Source organism: Nicotiana tomentosiformis, chromosome 3 (genome assembly GCF_000390325.3).
Source record: "Nicotiana tomentosiformis chromosome 3, ASM39032v3, whole genome shotgun sequence".
Lineage (NCBI taxonomy): Eukaryota > Viridiplantae > Streptophyta > Magnoliopsida > Solanales > Solanaceae > Nicotiana > Nicotiana tomentosiformis.
Window position 1 is genome coordinate 134,863,338 of NC_090814.1, and position 15,480 is coordinate 134,878,817.

The 15,480-nt window shown below is 35.5% G+C and overlaps 2 protein-coding genes across 7 annotated transcripts; both read right to left on the bottom strand.

Annotated features, from left to right (window-relative positions):
* Nucleotides 1-1,872: 1,872 nt before the first annotated feature.
* On the bottom strand, nucleotides 1,873-10,842 carry LOC104111717 (uncharacterized). 3 transcript variants are annotated; one of them, XM_033660135.2, is made up of 12 exons: nucleotides 10,368-10,842; nucleotides 10,064-10,198; nucleotides 9,791-9,914; nucleotides 9,516-9,655; nucleotides 9,221-9,365; nucleotides 8,419-8,597; nucleotides 6,269-6,509; nucleotides 5,817-5,900; nucleotides 5,514-5,659; nucleotides 5,004-5,120; nucleotides 4,570-4,658; nucleotides 1,873-2,611 (listed from the first exon to the last, which is right to left on the bottom strand). In XM_033660135.2, the coding sequence occupies exons 1-12, from the start codon at nucleotides 10,434-10,436 to the stop codon at nucleotides 2,131-2,133; spliced, it is 1,950 nt and encodes a 649-aa protein (XP_033516026.1). In that variant the 5' UTR covers nucleotides 10,437-10,842; the 3' UTR covers nucleotides 1,873-2,130. The 3 variants fall into 3 exon arrangements, with proteins under 3 accessions (XP_033516026.1, XP_033516027.1, XP_033516028.1); XM_033660136.2 differs by having other exon boundaries at nucleotides 5,004-5,111; nucleotides 10,368-10,841; XM_033660137.2 differs by lacking the exon at nucleotides 5,004-5,120.
* Nucleotides 10,843-11,160: 318 nt separating this feature from the next.
* On the bottom strand, nucleotides 11,161-15,207 carry LOC104111716 (inositol polyphosphate multikinase alpha-like). Of its 4 annotated transcripts, none has more exons than XM_070197667.1 (2): nucleotides 15,053-15,207; nucleotides 11,161-12,256 (listed from the first exon to the last, which is right to left on the bottom strand). In XM_070197667.1, the coding sequence occupies exon 2, from the start codon at nucleotides 12,201-12,203 to the stop codon at nucleotides 11,289-11,291; it is 915 nt and encodes a 304-aa protein (XP_070053768.1). In that variant the 5' UTR covers nucleotides 12,204-12,256; nucleotides 15,053-15,207; the 3' UTR covers nucleotides 11,161-11,288. The 4 variants fall into 4 exon arrangements, with proteins under 4 accessions (XP_070053768.1, XP_070053769.1, XP_070053771.1 ...); XM_070197668.1 differs by having other exon boundaries at nucleotides 11,161-12,251; nucleotides 15,043-15,087; XM_070197670.1 differs by lacking the exon at nucleotides 15,053-15,207 and adding an exon at nucleotides 14,944-14,962 and having other exon boundaries at nucleotides 11,161-12,251.
* Nucleotides 15,208-15,480: the final 273 nt, after the last annotated feature.

Genomic DNA, 15,480 nt, shown 5'->3' on the forward strand with positions numbered 1-15,480 from the left:
CACCAGTAAGTCTTCCCATACCTCTTCACTCTGACAGCAAGGCAGCCATTCACATCGCCTGTAACCCTGTCTTCCACGAACGCACAAAACATGTCGAGATTGACTGTCATTTTGTGCATCAACAGTTCCTTTCCGGTTTAATTACCCTTTCTTTTGTTCCATCTAAAGACCAACTGGCGCATTTCTTCACAAAGCCACTTTCTGGGGTTTCTCACTCCGAAATTTTGAGCAAGTTAGGGGTCACAAAGTTACCCTCCAACTTGAGGGGATGTTGGGAAGAAGAAACCCTATCCTAATTCTAAGACTCATGGAGATTTGCTTAGAGATAGAGAAGAAGGGTGAAGAAGAAGAAGACCAAGAAGTAGTCATGTATTCTGCCCACAGAAAAGTTAAGGGTCCTTTGGATGAGTTTATGATAAGATAAATTATATAGTTAGTGAGTTAGGTGGGAGGAATAAATATTTCTGTTATTGCATATGCAAGTATGTACATATACATGTACAAAGCAATGAATAAGACACACATCAAATTTTCCAATTAGATTTCTTCAATTTCGTACAGATTTTCTTATGAACGAATTATAATTTTGTTTCTCTTGTACCATTTACTAAGTAAAGTTTTTGGGCAGGACTTACTGTGATATCCACTTTCCGGGTTATAAAATGGCTGATGTGATGCACCTGAAATTGCTTGCTGATAGCAACATTTGCTCTTCATATTCTTTGTTGATTACTGGATTAGTTTCTCTGATCAATGTTGCTATTGAAGTATTCACTCCCATTGACTATTTTTGATTAAAATAAGTAGATGATAAGTTCAGATCGGTCTCCATAAAATCTTGACTAGACAAGTTTTAAGGATGCTCAGTTTCTTACATAATAGTCTTATTTCTGTTAATAAGACGACAAGCACGTAGGAAAGAAACAATGATATTTGATGAAAGTAATCTAGGTCCTGGTATTTTGGGCATTGTGGTAATCATGTGATTATGGTGCCACATTTAATGGTTGAACAACTTTCTACAGCTATTCAGTTATTCTGCAACTATTTTTGTTGGTTTGAATTTGGAACTTTTACATGATCGAATTACATACGGATCCGAAGATGCTTATTATTTTCAACGAAACCAAAAGGAACGTTACGAGTAAAACATTTATATAGTTCAAGGTCGTCATTCTTTCTAGATCATCAAACTATTTAGCCAATTAAAGTTTAAAGGCTGCGTTAAGACATTAAATTGTATTCCACACTTAATTCATTGGATTTAAGAATGGTATTCTAGTTGTGATTAAGATTCTCACATTAAATTGGAATCAACGTTATCCCACAATCTTATACGAAAACATAATTGGTCATGGGGACAGATGGAAGTAAGAGACATTGATCGATTCAACTTAACCTCGATATGAAAAGGAACGAAGACTGACCAAAACGAAGAAAAGGGGAAAAAGAGCGAAGAATACGGTAAAAGCCCGCAATCGAGCTAAAGGCACTTTTTCCTTTTAATATTGAGATCATAATGCCTCACTCTTCATGAAGTATAGAAAGACAAATTAAGAACTCACTAACAGGTCTTTCTAGTCCCCCGACGCGTATCTATCTAATCTCGTCCCTGAATTTTAGGTGGATGATGATGCTTCACCCCTAGAACTATGGTTTGATATACACATCTTTCATTATGTAAGAATACATCAAAATTCACACTTAAGTTCTCTTTGAACTAATTAAACTTATCTTTTCAGAGTTTTGTGTCGTGTTTCCAGCTCATTTACCCTGGACTAGTTCTTTCTTCATAATGAATCAGTGGCATCGGTCAAGGCTTACGCTACAATGATCTTTCCCCTGATAAATTCAATTTCTTGGCCAAATGTATCATATAAGAGTTCAAAGCACTTCATTTCATCTTATAAGGTCACAAGGTATGGTTGGTAATCATGACCATCCAGAATCATTAATAGTTCAAGAACGTTGAGATTGATGTGCGATATAAGAACATCTTATGCACATGATTAGTTGCTTATGAAAGATGACATTCTAGAAAATTCGAGATACCAAAACAACAGAGAACGAGAAGACGGACCTCATGGACCTCAGCATACTGAGATTTCTGCTCGAAAAGGACTTCCCTAGTTATCTTTTCCTCTTGAGCCTCTGAAAGTTGGGCTTTATGGACTGGCTCGAAACAATGGCTTTAGCGTCAGTAATGCCACGTCCAAAGGGGATCAGAGGCTTCTTAACTGAAGAGCTTGACACTGTAGGGGAAGCTGCTTTTCTTTGCAGCTGCTTCGGTACCTCCAGCCTTTCAAGGATTCGTGAAGTTTTGTCATCAAGTTTTCCAGTAGTTTTAGGGGGAGATGAGGAAACCTCTTTATCCAACTTTGGCTTGGAGATACAAGTGGGAGAAGACATCTTTGGAATCTCTAATACAACTAGCTGTTCCCATTCTTCAGTAATTCTAGTACCAATTTTGCCATCAGTCGTTTTACTATCCATCATGTTGTCTTCTATAACCAACAAATTGTTGGCTTGATCTGATAAGTCCTCTATCATAGGGTCTTGCAGGGCTATGTTTGTTGCTGTCACCGGTTCTTTAGCCTTAGCAGGTATTGCCCTGATAGTCAATCTTTTAAGATGAAAGTCCATGACAAGCCAAGAAAATATTGAAAAGAAGTAATTAAACTCAATGCCTATATAAAGCTGATTTACACGTGATCAGCACGGATGGTGATTAGCAGATCAGACAGCTCGGGCTAAAGCTAAAGCTCGGAAGCTAATTTTTTCCAGAGTTGAGAACTAATGAAATTTGTTGTGAATCTTATTAAAGCAAATAGCTCCTGATCGAAGTAGATGACTCCTTCCATCACCTAACAAAATCAACTATAAAACAGCATAGATTCTTCGCTAAAAATTAGAATGTGCTATAGTTAACCCAGATCAGGAGCATGGAACAAAGGTTAAGAAGTGCTTAAGAAGACACCAATTGAACCAACTAGCTATATTGATCCCCTATAAATAACTAAGAAAGGCAACAAGTTCCTAAAACATTTATATTAACCAGTGGCACTTAAATGGACACTATGGAGTAATCAACAATACACATCAGCAACTTAGTGCGGTTTTCAGACCACCAGAAAAACTTTCACGTCAACTATTGACAGAAAATGAAAAGGGATGAACTTCAAGAAAAAACCAATCCATAGATCATACGGAAAAGGTCCAAATATGCCCTTGTACTATACGAAATTGAGCACATTTGCCCTTCGTTAATACTTTAGCTCAAATATGCCCTTACCGTCACATAGTTGGTCCATATATGCCCTTAGAGTTATACAGTTGGCTCATATATGCCCTTTTCGAAACGGAATCCACTCAAACTAATTAGGTATTTCGTTAATTGTATTAAAGTGTATTACAAATACTATTTCCTTTTTATTAGCACTTTTTTCCTTTACCTTTCTCTTTTCTTTCTTCTTTTTTCTTTTCTTCCCTTTTTTTTCCTTTTTCTTTCTCTCTTATTCTATTTCCTCCATTACTGATGTCTTCTCCATTTTCGTCATCAATTTCACTTGACAAAACTCATGAATTCCAATTACTAAGAAAATTCTCCCATAAGAATGTTTTTATAGATCATATGTTTGTCAATTTTTTAATTTTTACTGAACATATATTTAGTTCTAAAAAAATTTAACAAAGTAAGATTGAAGTAATATTAATGTAACAAAAAACCCGAAAAATCCAACAAAATCGAACAATCCAAACCGATATAATTGGTTTGGTTTGGTTTTGATAAAAACCGAGCCAACCCGTTCCTTGTACACCCCTAATTTACATAGTTAATAAAAAAAATAGAAAATGTCCAGCTGAAAAAAGATGAAAAAGGACTAACTCAAATTTATAACACTACAACTTGAACTCTAGGCTTTTAATCATTAAATTATCTTTCTGGAAATAATTTAAATATTTTGGTCTTTTGAGTATTGTTAAAGGTTGAGATGTTTTTATTATTTTAAAGTTTAAACCATAATTTTTGGAACAATTTAATTTCGTTTATTTAGAGGGCCAGTGAAATTGGAACTTGATTACCTTATGGGAGATTTTTCTTAGTAATTGGAATTTATGAGTTTTGTCAAGTGAAATTGGTGACAAAAATGGAGAAGACATCAGTAATGGAGGAAACGGATAAGGGAGAAAGAAAAAGAAAAAAAAAAGAGAAAAGAAAAAAGAAGAAAGAAAAGAGAAAGGTAAAGAAAAAAAGTACTAATAAAAAGAAAATAGTGTTTGTAATAATACACTTTAATACAATTAACGAAAGAATAGTTTGGGTGAATTCCGTTTCGAAAAGGGCATATATGGGCCAACTGTGTAACTCTAAGGGCATATATGGACCAACTATGTGACGGTAAAGGCATATTTGAGCTAAAGTATTAACGAAGGGCAAATGTGCTCAATTTCGTATAGTACAAGGGCATATTTGGGCATTTGACCTAGATCATATAGCTGACCAGTGACCGGTGAAATATATTTTTATAGCAGATAAAGAAAAACACTACAGGAAAGAAAAGAAGTTACCCAAATTGTAGGCTCTCTTTGACAAGCAAGTTTAGTCTTTGATGGAAGCCTCTTTTGTGCTGAACTGGATCATAATTTCTTAATTCGATCTGGAATAACAAAGAGCATCAGAACTTAATCCGGAGAAGTACCAAAAATGACCTTCCTCTATGCACCAAGGAAGAACACTCAGCCCTTTCTTTATACCTAGCAAAGTGCAAACGGTTTAGAGATAAAGCTACATTATCGTTAATGATGAGAATGTGAAACTGCAAATCCTTGAGAAAGATAAATTAAGATCCAGCTTATAGAGCTTCATGAATTTATTAATGAATGCTGGTTCATCTTTCATCTTATCAGTGCATCTAGTTTGGTATTGCTCCCAGTAAGAAACGAAGATGTATCGGAAGAATCAAATAAAAGAACAGGAATAGAATTTCCCTAATGAAACAGACCTTAAGCAAAGAGACCTGCAGAGAATTTTCAATATCCTCGGTGACTGGGGTGCAAGCGATATTACTGATGTCAGGGACAGGCAAGGCTTCCTCTGATCCAGCAAGCCGCTGAAAATACTTATACAGTGACATCACATAATAAAGAGTAGAAAAAAATATTGCAGGATAGCTGGATGCATTAAAACAAGAATAATCAAGGGGTTGTTGGAAGAAAGAAATATCTTCACTGCCGGTTATAATTTGTTGACAGATTGGACTTTAGGGCCAAAAGGAAAACATAAAAACATTAAAGGAAAGAAACAACAACAATAATAATAGCTTATTGCACGTTCTCGTTGGTCGCATATTCTTGTCTAGACCTACAAGGGATTCTGTCGCATGAAATTTTTTAAGAAAAATGAGAAGGAAATAAAGCACTAATTTTTTATCAAAATGAAGAGAGATAGATGTTGTTGACTTCTTTTTAGTAGGAAAATAAAGGCTCAGATGTGAGAGGGACTACATACTTACTCTGAGAATCATTACTCCTTTCTCTGAAGGTAAAAGAATATAATAGCACAGGAAGGACGTTTGCTTCGCAGTTTCTACATTAGAATTTGATGAACAAACCAAACCCTGGTCAAGGGAATGCAGAACACCACACAGCACTTGAAAAACTGCCAAATCACAGAGCCAGATCATCATCTCTTCATGAAAAGTATTCTCAGTTTAATTTCAGCGACTATTTGAACATTTTATAAGTTGGGCAAGGTTATGCAGTATATAGTATGGGAAGGCATGGCAGCAATGAATAATGATAGGCCTTCTGCTTACGTTTAGAATTTAGCTCTGATTTATCAGTATCATCCAACTCAGACAAAGCTGGGGTAACAATGTAGGAAGTACCTAAAATAATCCCTGTTAAGAAACAGAAGCTGATATTGAGTGTAGATCACCAGTCATGAGCAAGAGGTAACAAATGCATGTTGAATTAGGTGCCAAACTGATGACTCTAGTGCATCATGAGAATTTCCAATTGATGTAAGGAGTGCTGTTAGTTAGTTGTTAATGTAAATAAGCATACTTGTATTATAGTTAAGGTACATCAATAATATAATTTTCCGAGTTATTAATTCTCACAAGTGCAAAGAGAGGGCATCGGTATAAGTTTTGTCTTTGTTAGGACTTTGATTTCTCATAGCTAATATATTTTCAACTGGGACCAGACATTAACAATAGAATGCAAAATTTAACACAGAAAGCTTTTTATTTTCATCCAAACTTACCTTCATCAAGCGATCTCAAGTTAGTTCTTTCAATAACATCGAAGTTAATTGGTAAAGGAACTTTCTGAAGGTCCCGGCAACACTGGAAAGAGGGCATATAGAGGATTGTATGTTCTCCTATCTTCACAGAGCTCTCAACCAAATCAAGTGCTCCAAGCTCAACTCCAGTTACTGGGCAAGAAGACTTATCTGTCCGGATCATTTTTGAGTTGTCAAATGGAATGCCATGACACCTGCATGACTGTTAAAGGAGCAACAATTCTAAGAAACTTCACGTGAGACTTACTGCTCACTACAAGAAAATAAAAGATGTATACTCTTGGACACCCAGGGGGAATAAAAATGGTTTACTGATGCAATTAATGGTAGGGATATCTATAACATTCACTGTAAAACTAGCTTATAACAGTTCGCGAAGATGTGTATTTTATTGCGACCAAATGAACTGAATTCGTTTATCAACATCTGCTCGTCTGGTCATGATTTATGACAGCTTGAGAAGCACCAAGCATGATTTATGTGTAGTTTCGTAAGATAAAGGATGCCTTCTAAGAGAAGCGTTCTCTAAGAAAGAAAAAATTCAGCAATATCTCCTATCCAAAACTAGTTCTCAGCTGCAATACCCATAATACAGTATTGGCAAGGGGCCAAAATAATTCTGCTTGACAACTTTTGAACTTCCTGATGAACAAATTGGATAATCTAACAGTGCATTTTTCCAATATAGTATCTTTGGCACATATTTGAAATTTTACATGGGCCTGTTAGGATAGACATTTGAATTTTAAAGGGATTTCTGATCTTTGAAGTTAATCCTGAACTTCCTGATGAACAAATTGGATAATCTAACAGTGCATTTTTCCAATATAGTATCTTTGGCACATATTTGAAATTTTACATGGGCCTGTTAGGATAGACATTTGAATTTTAAAGGGATTTCTGATCTTTGAAGTTAATCCAAAATAACGACAGAAATGAACTGATAAATTGATTTTGTTTTTCAAATCTAAGTAGGCATATCAAAACAAGTGCAAATGAATTAACTGTTTAGCTTCAGATTTTGAAATGCCTTAGACAAATCTCTACATTTAAACAGGCTTGGGAACTTAACAATCCTTCAGACTAAAAAATTTAAAAGAATTCTGGCATTTATGGGAAGGACTCAACATAAAGAAAATAGTTGTTATAATGGTAGCAATTTGTTATTACAGAGGAGTAAAGAAAGAATGTTTTCTAGAGATGAGGATGGATCATTGAATAGGAAGACTAAATGAACACCATATCAAACACAGAGGATTGTAGTTGATGGTCCTTCCTTTTTAATAATTCGTCTCCTTTCTAGGTTTAACCAAATAATCTGTTGCATATTCTATCTTTCTTTAATGGATTTTAATATTTTTGCCATTTTAAAAACTAACATTGAGAAGTTAAACGAAAACTCGAAGTCAGTTAATATTTCCTATACTACAAGAACGTAAGATCTATATGAGGTTTCAACACTAATGTTTTAGCATTAAAAAACCAGCTACTTTTCTGTTACCTACTTGATTAAATTGCGAAAGCAAGAATAAAGACTTCAATCGTTTGTAAGGTTTTATGAGACTTCCCACTCAAATCTGTGATTAGAAAAAAGATATGAAAACTAAAGGGAACACCATAATTAGTATTACTTTGACACACTACTTGACAAGCACAAGGGCTATTTGTCAATCAAAGATTTACTATTAGAGATTGGTCTCAAGAAACTAATATGGGAGGGAAACTATACTAATAAAAGGTAAATCATCATGCAAAATTGTATGATTACTCAGAATTTTTGATAATATCTCATGGTTAAAATCATAGAATCTAAAATATCACCTGTTTTTTAACCCTCATCAGGCCATCACATGACAAACAAGTAGTTTAAATGCATCATTGAAACAAATCCAAAACTTGAAGGCCAATTACCAATCAGTTAAAGAATGTAACTTAGCAGTAGGAAGAACCCTAACCAGAGAGAAAGATGCGATGATTTTACTGAAGAATCTATAATTCTTACCGTCCAGCTCATCAAGACTTTCATTTTCAAAACAAGAAGTTACTTTTAGGACCTATCTAGAATAAATCAATTGTTTTGCTTGGTATCCTAATGAACTTTATGAGTATACCTTACAAGGAACGAATTCATCGATTATCTGGTTGAAAGATGTGCGCAAGTTGCAGGATATCTGGTTTGTTGAACCTAAAAGATTGCTCTTGAAGACAAAACGAGCCTGTAATTGTTCTTCCAAGTCCTCCTTCAGTTCCTGAAACCATTTCTTTACCAAGCCAGACAAAGCATGTGCATCTGCAGATCTATTTGTTATAAATAACAAGAAGAGAAAACTTGATTCTTCCTAGGAATTATACAAAGATGTTAGGGGCCAACAAGTGTACTCATTCATTGAACAAAATTAAGGACATTTAACCTTTATGATTCAAATTTTTTACAACCAGTCAAGGACATTTGACCTTTATTTCCATCAACAGAAAATTTAACCTCTTTGAATACATAAATGTTTTAGCTGCTTTAAACATTGCATGAACAAGGATCCAAAGACATACGAAGGATGCAAAGAACCACACATGGAGAAGGAGAACTTGTCACAGATTCATTTTGAACTACATGCTACAACCAGGAAGAACATAATTGGCATTTCTAAAGTCTAATATCAGGAAACTCACTTCCTACAGACTGAAAGGATTTTTAAACAAAATGATCTCTACGGTAACTCAGGAAACAGAGTCGATTCTAAGAATCTGTTATATAAACCAATAAAGATAGGCCTTGCTCAACTAGACAATTTATTACATTTACCCACGACAAGATCAAGATGAACTAAATCATAAAATGAAAATCACGGTGAACAAATAGGTTTTAAGTATCATTCTAAGGACTCCTACACAGAAGGATTAAAGAGTGTCCCTAACCTGGAATATAGTTTTGAAATGAGCAGTTCTCGAGATCACCAATCTGCTTCAAGAATTTGTTAATACTTCCAGGAGTATCAGCAAGATGACTTGAATTTTGCTCCAAGAAAATAAACTCTATGGAAACACAGTTATCTGCTGCATCCTGTCAGCAAAACCACCACTTTTTTCAACTTGAAGCTTGCAGTTCAAAAGGTTTAGAAACTGAACAATTAAGACATCTAATCATCCGTCCAAAATCTGGAGGATAAAGTAGAACAGATAATGATATGAATGCAGAGAGTAGATGCATCACCATGAGAGCCTTTTTGGTAGCAGAGTTCAGGCTTTCAAATATGCAGGAACTAATCAAAATCACCTTTCTCGTAATATCTTTATTATGACCTCCCCATGAGTACAAAACTTTGTCATTTAGGATACTGCAAAGTTTCAAATCTGCAAGCGCCAAATGGTGACCACACCAATGGTAACAAGAGTGATCAAATCAAATTAAGCATAAGCATGAAGCAGAACAACAACTTGAATGAATTTAAATTTTTTGAAATCAATAAAAATTCACGTAAAAATTACCGCTGCAACATAGAGCTCCAGAACTGTTGAAATCAGGCAAAAAGGCATCGGAAGGCAAATTGCTCACTGCATGGTGGAAATCACGGAGATTGAAGTTGCCTCGTGGACTATAAGCTATCTTAAGCTGTGTATAACATCACTTATCAGTTCAGGAGTATTATTACAAGTTTACCAGGTAAAAATAGCAGTAATACGCATTTCAGCCTACAAATGAATATAGGGACCGAAGCATTTAAATATTCGAGCTAAAAATAGAGAAGAGATTATATTTACTTCATCGGTGCGTGAGATTCGATTTTTGAATACATAGCACAGTCCGATGCGATCGGGCAAAGGTTTTGATCTCGAACTGTCTGTACTACTACTTGGAGACGATATCGAGTAGAAATTGGCGAGCTGTAACATCGACTGGCGGAGAAGAGAATATCGGTCAAAATTATTATTTTAAATATGCGAATTCAAGTGAAATTCGAAGAGAATGAAACAAAACAACGCAATGCTTTGCACCAGCAAATCAGTCAACAGATTCAATTGCTGTATATAATTGTTCATGAGTAAATGCATGTGGATATATCACCTGCTTCAAATCGCGAAGCAATGGAGCTGATAAGCTCCGCAAATCCAATACGAAGCAAAGCATCACCATTTTCTGGATCTCTCTCTCTCTCTCTCTCTCTCTCTCTCTCTCTCTCTTTGTCACGCTAAGTGCTCTTCCCTCCCGCTCTCGCTTATAAACTGATTTTGGCGCCTTCTATCACGCCATTCGGCCTGGGTTTGGGTTTTGACGTTGCATTTCCTTAAATAATAAAATGACTGGATCTTTTTGATGTTCTTTTTTTTCTTCAAATCGTTTGAATAAAGTCCATGTGATCAAAATAGTGACTTTTAGACGAGAAACGGTTTAATATTTGTTTGTTTCAAATTCGCCCTCCTTATTTACACAATTACACCAAACAATTGAATATAGGACATGTGTCTTTTGTATACACACATGGTTAAGTGTTATATATTCTCATTTTATTTAATTTTTAATTGTTAAGGTTAAATTATTTTATTTCAAATGATCAGAGAATTGATTTTAAGTTTTTTCCTTTTGGAAAGTTCAAAAGAATCAGTAAAGACAAAATTATTGTTATGGCTTTAAATAAAATTAATACATTAAAATCCACTAAATATTCTCAGATGAAACCAATATGTGTTGCAACCATGAAGGAAGATATATAAAAGGTAAGCTTTAAAGATTAAAGTTCTTGTCATAATCCTGTCCATTCAATCAGTCGAAGGATAAATCAATCAACTAGGCTTCAGCAAATATACAAATATGAGTTTGAAAAATAAAGCACTATCAAAAGTAAGTTAAATAGAGTATCAAATTTGAAAGAAAAGTTTATTTATGATCAGGAGTCCAGTAAAGATTATTATCTACTGGGGTCATAGCAACATTAGAATAGAATTTCCTACAAAAAGATTGCAATTTGCAACATGATTTTAAGCTGAATTAGTTTACACCGTTATCAAAGCAAATAAAGTTCTGATGATCAGGCTTTGAGGAAACTTCTGTTGTGTGCTCATTTGGAGCAGTAAGAATTTCAGATATGAACTTTATCAAAGAGCAAAGACCACCCAAGAAGTTATGATCAATGACACCTCTTCCTTCTATAACATGAGCAAAATCAATCAACTTGATTATTGCACCTGGATTCCGTCCTACCGATGCATGTTCTTTGTCAAACATCATCAGAATTGAGCAAGAATAAAAATGGTACATCGTTTGATCCTCAAACCATGCTTTCAACTCTAGCAACTGCGATAAAATGCCAGTAGAACCGCCATATACAGTTGCTGCAAAGGAACAATCTGGTTCCAAGTCTGAGTCAGTCGCCGCGTTAGAAGAAACAAACTTTTTTAGGATTAACTTGACTTCCTCTGCAGAAAGGTTTTGAATTGAAGTCCTTTCAGGTTTCCAGTAACCTGATTCTTTATTTCCATATATTTGTATCCCCGATAACCTGAATCCTAAGGGAAGGCTCGATGTCTCTACATCCTTTTTCAAGCACTTTTGCATATACTCCTCAGTTGATTGTGGTGCCCAGGTTCTTGAACCAATTTTAATATCCACTATTGACGGATTGACTCGACCTAGAACAAGATCATGTAAAACTAAGTGGTACTTCAAGCCAGATCCATCGGATGCCTCTATGAGCTGAGTGCCATAAAAGATAGGGAAGAATTTGGAGATGTGTTCTGGGATCTTAGTGTTGGAAGAGAATGATTCGTAGAATTTAACCTCATTGGACCCTCGTTCATCGCCTTGGAGAGGCTTGTAGAAACGTCCTGATTCATCCACGAGCGGACCAAGCTTCCCATTGCCTGCTTGGTGTCCTGCAACTTGGTGCGGAGGAATCTTAAGCATCCTCACTGATGATGAAGCACAATACAGAAAATCAAAGGAAGCAGAAGCCTTTCCTGTGAATTGTAGAATGAATCAAAGTTCATATCAGCCCTTCAGGGAAACAAAAAAATGCGATCACACTAAACAGAGAAGGATATCTTGACTTCACTGATTTCTTCATTAGCAACAGTATGTAATTCATGTAGTTTGAATTCCAACTCTAATTTCTGGTATAAGTGTTTAGATTATATGACACTATTTGAATTAAATTTCATCACGATTGCCATTAAAGTAAGGACTGTATAGACAAAAACCTACATGTCCCATTTGAAAAGCCTCCAACTCACATGTTCCAAGAACCAAAATGAGTAAGACCATTCTAGCTTGTCATACATATATGCACTTCTTAGTTATGCTTACATCCCTAGAGTATCATCGCAATGCAGTATGATTGATCCAGTACAGTTCAGAGGGTGAAAACTGTTAGTCCCGCCAATATTGCTGTATTTGTAAATAATAATTCTGCAAAATATAAGTTAACGTAATGAAAAAGTTATAAATTCGAGCCCACTGAATTCACAGTGTTTCCTTAAAGAATTTAATCCCCTCCTAGTACCCAAGGTAATGGATTATTTCCTCCCAGGATAGAACGAATAACACACTGGTGTAGCGGTACTTCAAACCCCAGTGTTTCAGCGAACACAAAGTTCGGTAGCAAATCACACTTACAGTTGCTTTGTTTGAAGTTAAAAACAATGCAGAACGAAGGAGTATATACTCAGAAGAACGTATGGAAGTTCTGAGAGGAAGGAGTGCAATGTATAGCCAATTGTATGTTGAGTTCTTGGTAATTTCAGTTGAGTTCCGAGTGTCTTTATTCAACATCTGCTGCACATATATATAGCAGCCAGTGTTGAAGAAGACCAAACGTCCACTCTCCATGGTGGAGCAAGCATTAGCTTGTTTGTGGAGCAAGCACATTCATGTTTGTGGAGCAAGCACATTCATGGTGGGAAGAGCATTAGGCGGCTGCCAAATGGTCAATACACGGATTGGAAAATATCCGTTACAAATGCGGATAATCTTACGTTAATATTTACTATTAACAAATAAATTTGGTCCAAAAAATTAATCAATCGATCGATCATTTGACCAAATCCGAATCCGAATCCGAAGCCGAATCCGAAGCCGAAGCCAAAGCCGAAGCCGAAGCCGTAGCCGTAGCCGTAGCCGTAGCTGTAGCCGGAGCCGAGCGAGCGACGACGGCGGCGGCGCGAGGCTTGCTTTCTTCTTAACTCTTTAAGAGCTACAAGAAGAGCAATTATATATATACCCACCAAAAATGTCTTCCTCTTCCAATATGGGACAATGTCTCATTGTCAAGAGGGGGAAACTTAAAATTTTACTCAAAAATTTCATTTTTCCTCCATTTCCCATTCACCCTCATTTTAAGACTATTTCATCTTAAAAAACAAAACCTCAACAAAAACTTCGTTCCTCTACTGGTTGGGCTTGCTACCGTTGTATAAAAAAGGGCAGCCCGGTGCACGAAACATTCCGCGTTCACGCAGCCGCACTCTTTTCTTTTTTGGTTGTCAGTAGGGTTGGGGGCCGGGGGTGGGGGGAATTATCAGGATGAATGAGCAGTCTACATTATTCCTATAAGTTTAGAGGTCCTAATTCCCCAAGCGTAAACATGTGAATCCATCATCTAAATACAATAAAAGGCAGCAGAAGTGTTCAATAGGACTGCTTTTAGAGCCAAGCAATAGCATGGGCAGATCATTTAATGTGCAATCTCCCGAAAGGCAAAATTAGGAAGCATTTTCTATGCAGGCCAGTTAACAATTTTCACGAGACACCAAAGACACTAGATGCCATTCAACTCTTCTTTTAGCAGAAAACATAGCATTTGTGATCGAGAGAAAAAAACATCCTGCAGATTCCCTCTAATGAATGAGTTGTAAAATGTGCAATATGTTAAATCAAGAGGAGAAAACTTTTGTTGGAACAATATAACTATAAATTCAGAAGACATTTGCCTAAGCACTACCATTGTAGCTCTTTGCTGTCATAAGGAAATGACTCCTCTCCAATTATTGAAGAACTGAGGCTTTCCAATTCATTCATTAATTTCTGTCACATTACACTTCCAGAGTTTATGCCTATGATTTTAAGCTGGTAATCTACCCTCTCTTAAAGTTTCTTCTTCTACACACCCCCCCAAAAAAAGAGATGCTTTCCTTTTACATTAATTTAACAGGCATTAGTCAATACTATTTTCTCATAATGTTTTTCTGACTTATTATTATCTGTTTTGTTTAACAACATCATATTTCATACATCCCAAAATTTTCATATTTACAAGTATTTATATTAGTCATTCTAAGAGTTTAATCAAAATCAGAATCTTAGGGGTATGTGCATGCTTTTGAGTTCTAGAAAATGTTGGCATCTTACAAGAAAATCTCAATCATACATGGGAGAAAGGTAACGTGAAGAAATTTGGTGGAAGAATTGGAGAAAAATGATATCTCTGTGAAAAAGTAGTCATTAAAATAAACCAGATGGCAGATATGTCCCCCATTTCATTAAAATAAAATAAAATACGAATCTACATAAAAGGCGACAAAAAGTTTTAAAAACACAAATCACCAAGAAACAACAGAAACATAAACAACACACTTCTGCTTCCATTTTATAATGGATCATATCTTATAGAAGATTAAAAAAAACACATTACTGAATTCGATTCAATAACAAGACTTTACCCAAAAGAAACAATTGAAATTCGAGAGAAAAGCAAATCAGAATGAAAACTAAAGGGACATTTGCGTATGAATTCTAAAATGAGAATAACAGCAACTTACAGATTTAGAAAATTGAAGCAGCAATTCAGTTTTCGTATTTGGTGAGATTCTGCTATTTAATTAAAGAATGGCATTCATTCCTATTAGGTATACCAAGGCAATTTATAGTGATGTTATGGCAATGAGCTTTTCCAAAACGTGTCTATCTGAGAGGGACCTTACCTTTGGGCTTTGGGGTCCTAGTAAAGAATCCGCATCACGTGAAATTAGAATCTGTCTGATTAGTAGATTTTATTTTTTTTCCTTTTTAAAAATTCTGAAGTATTTAATTATTAATATTTCCACCAAGTCAACAAAAAGATCTTCCTTATTCTTTTTTCACAACCAAAAGATCTAAACTAACTCCAACTGTTTTCGCAATTGAGGTAGAAAAAACTCTTTTAGAAGTACATAGAAAAATCCATTAATTATTTTTTATTTGGTGCGGA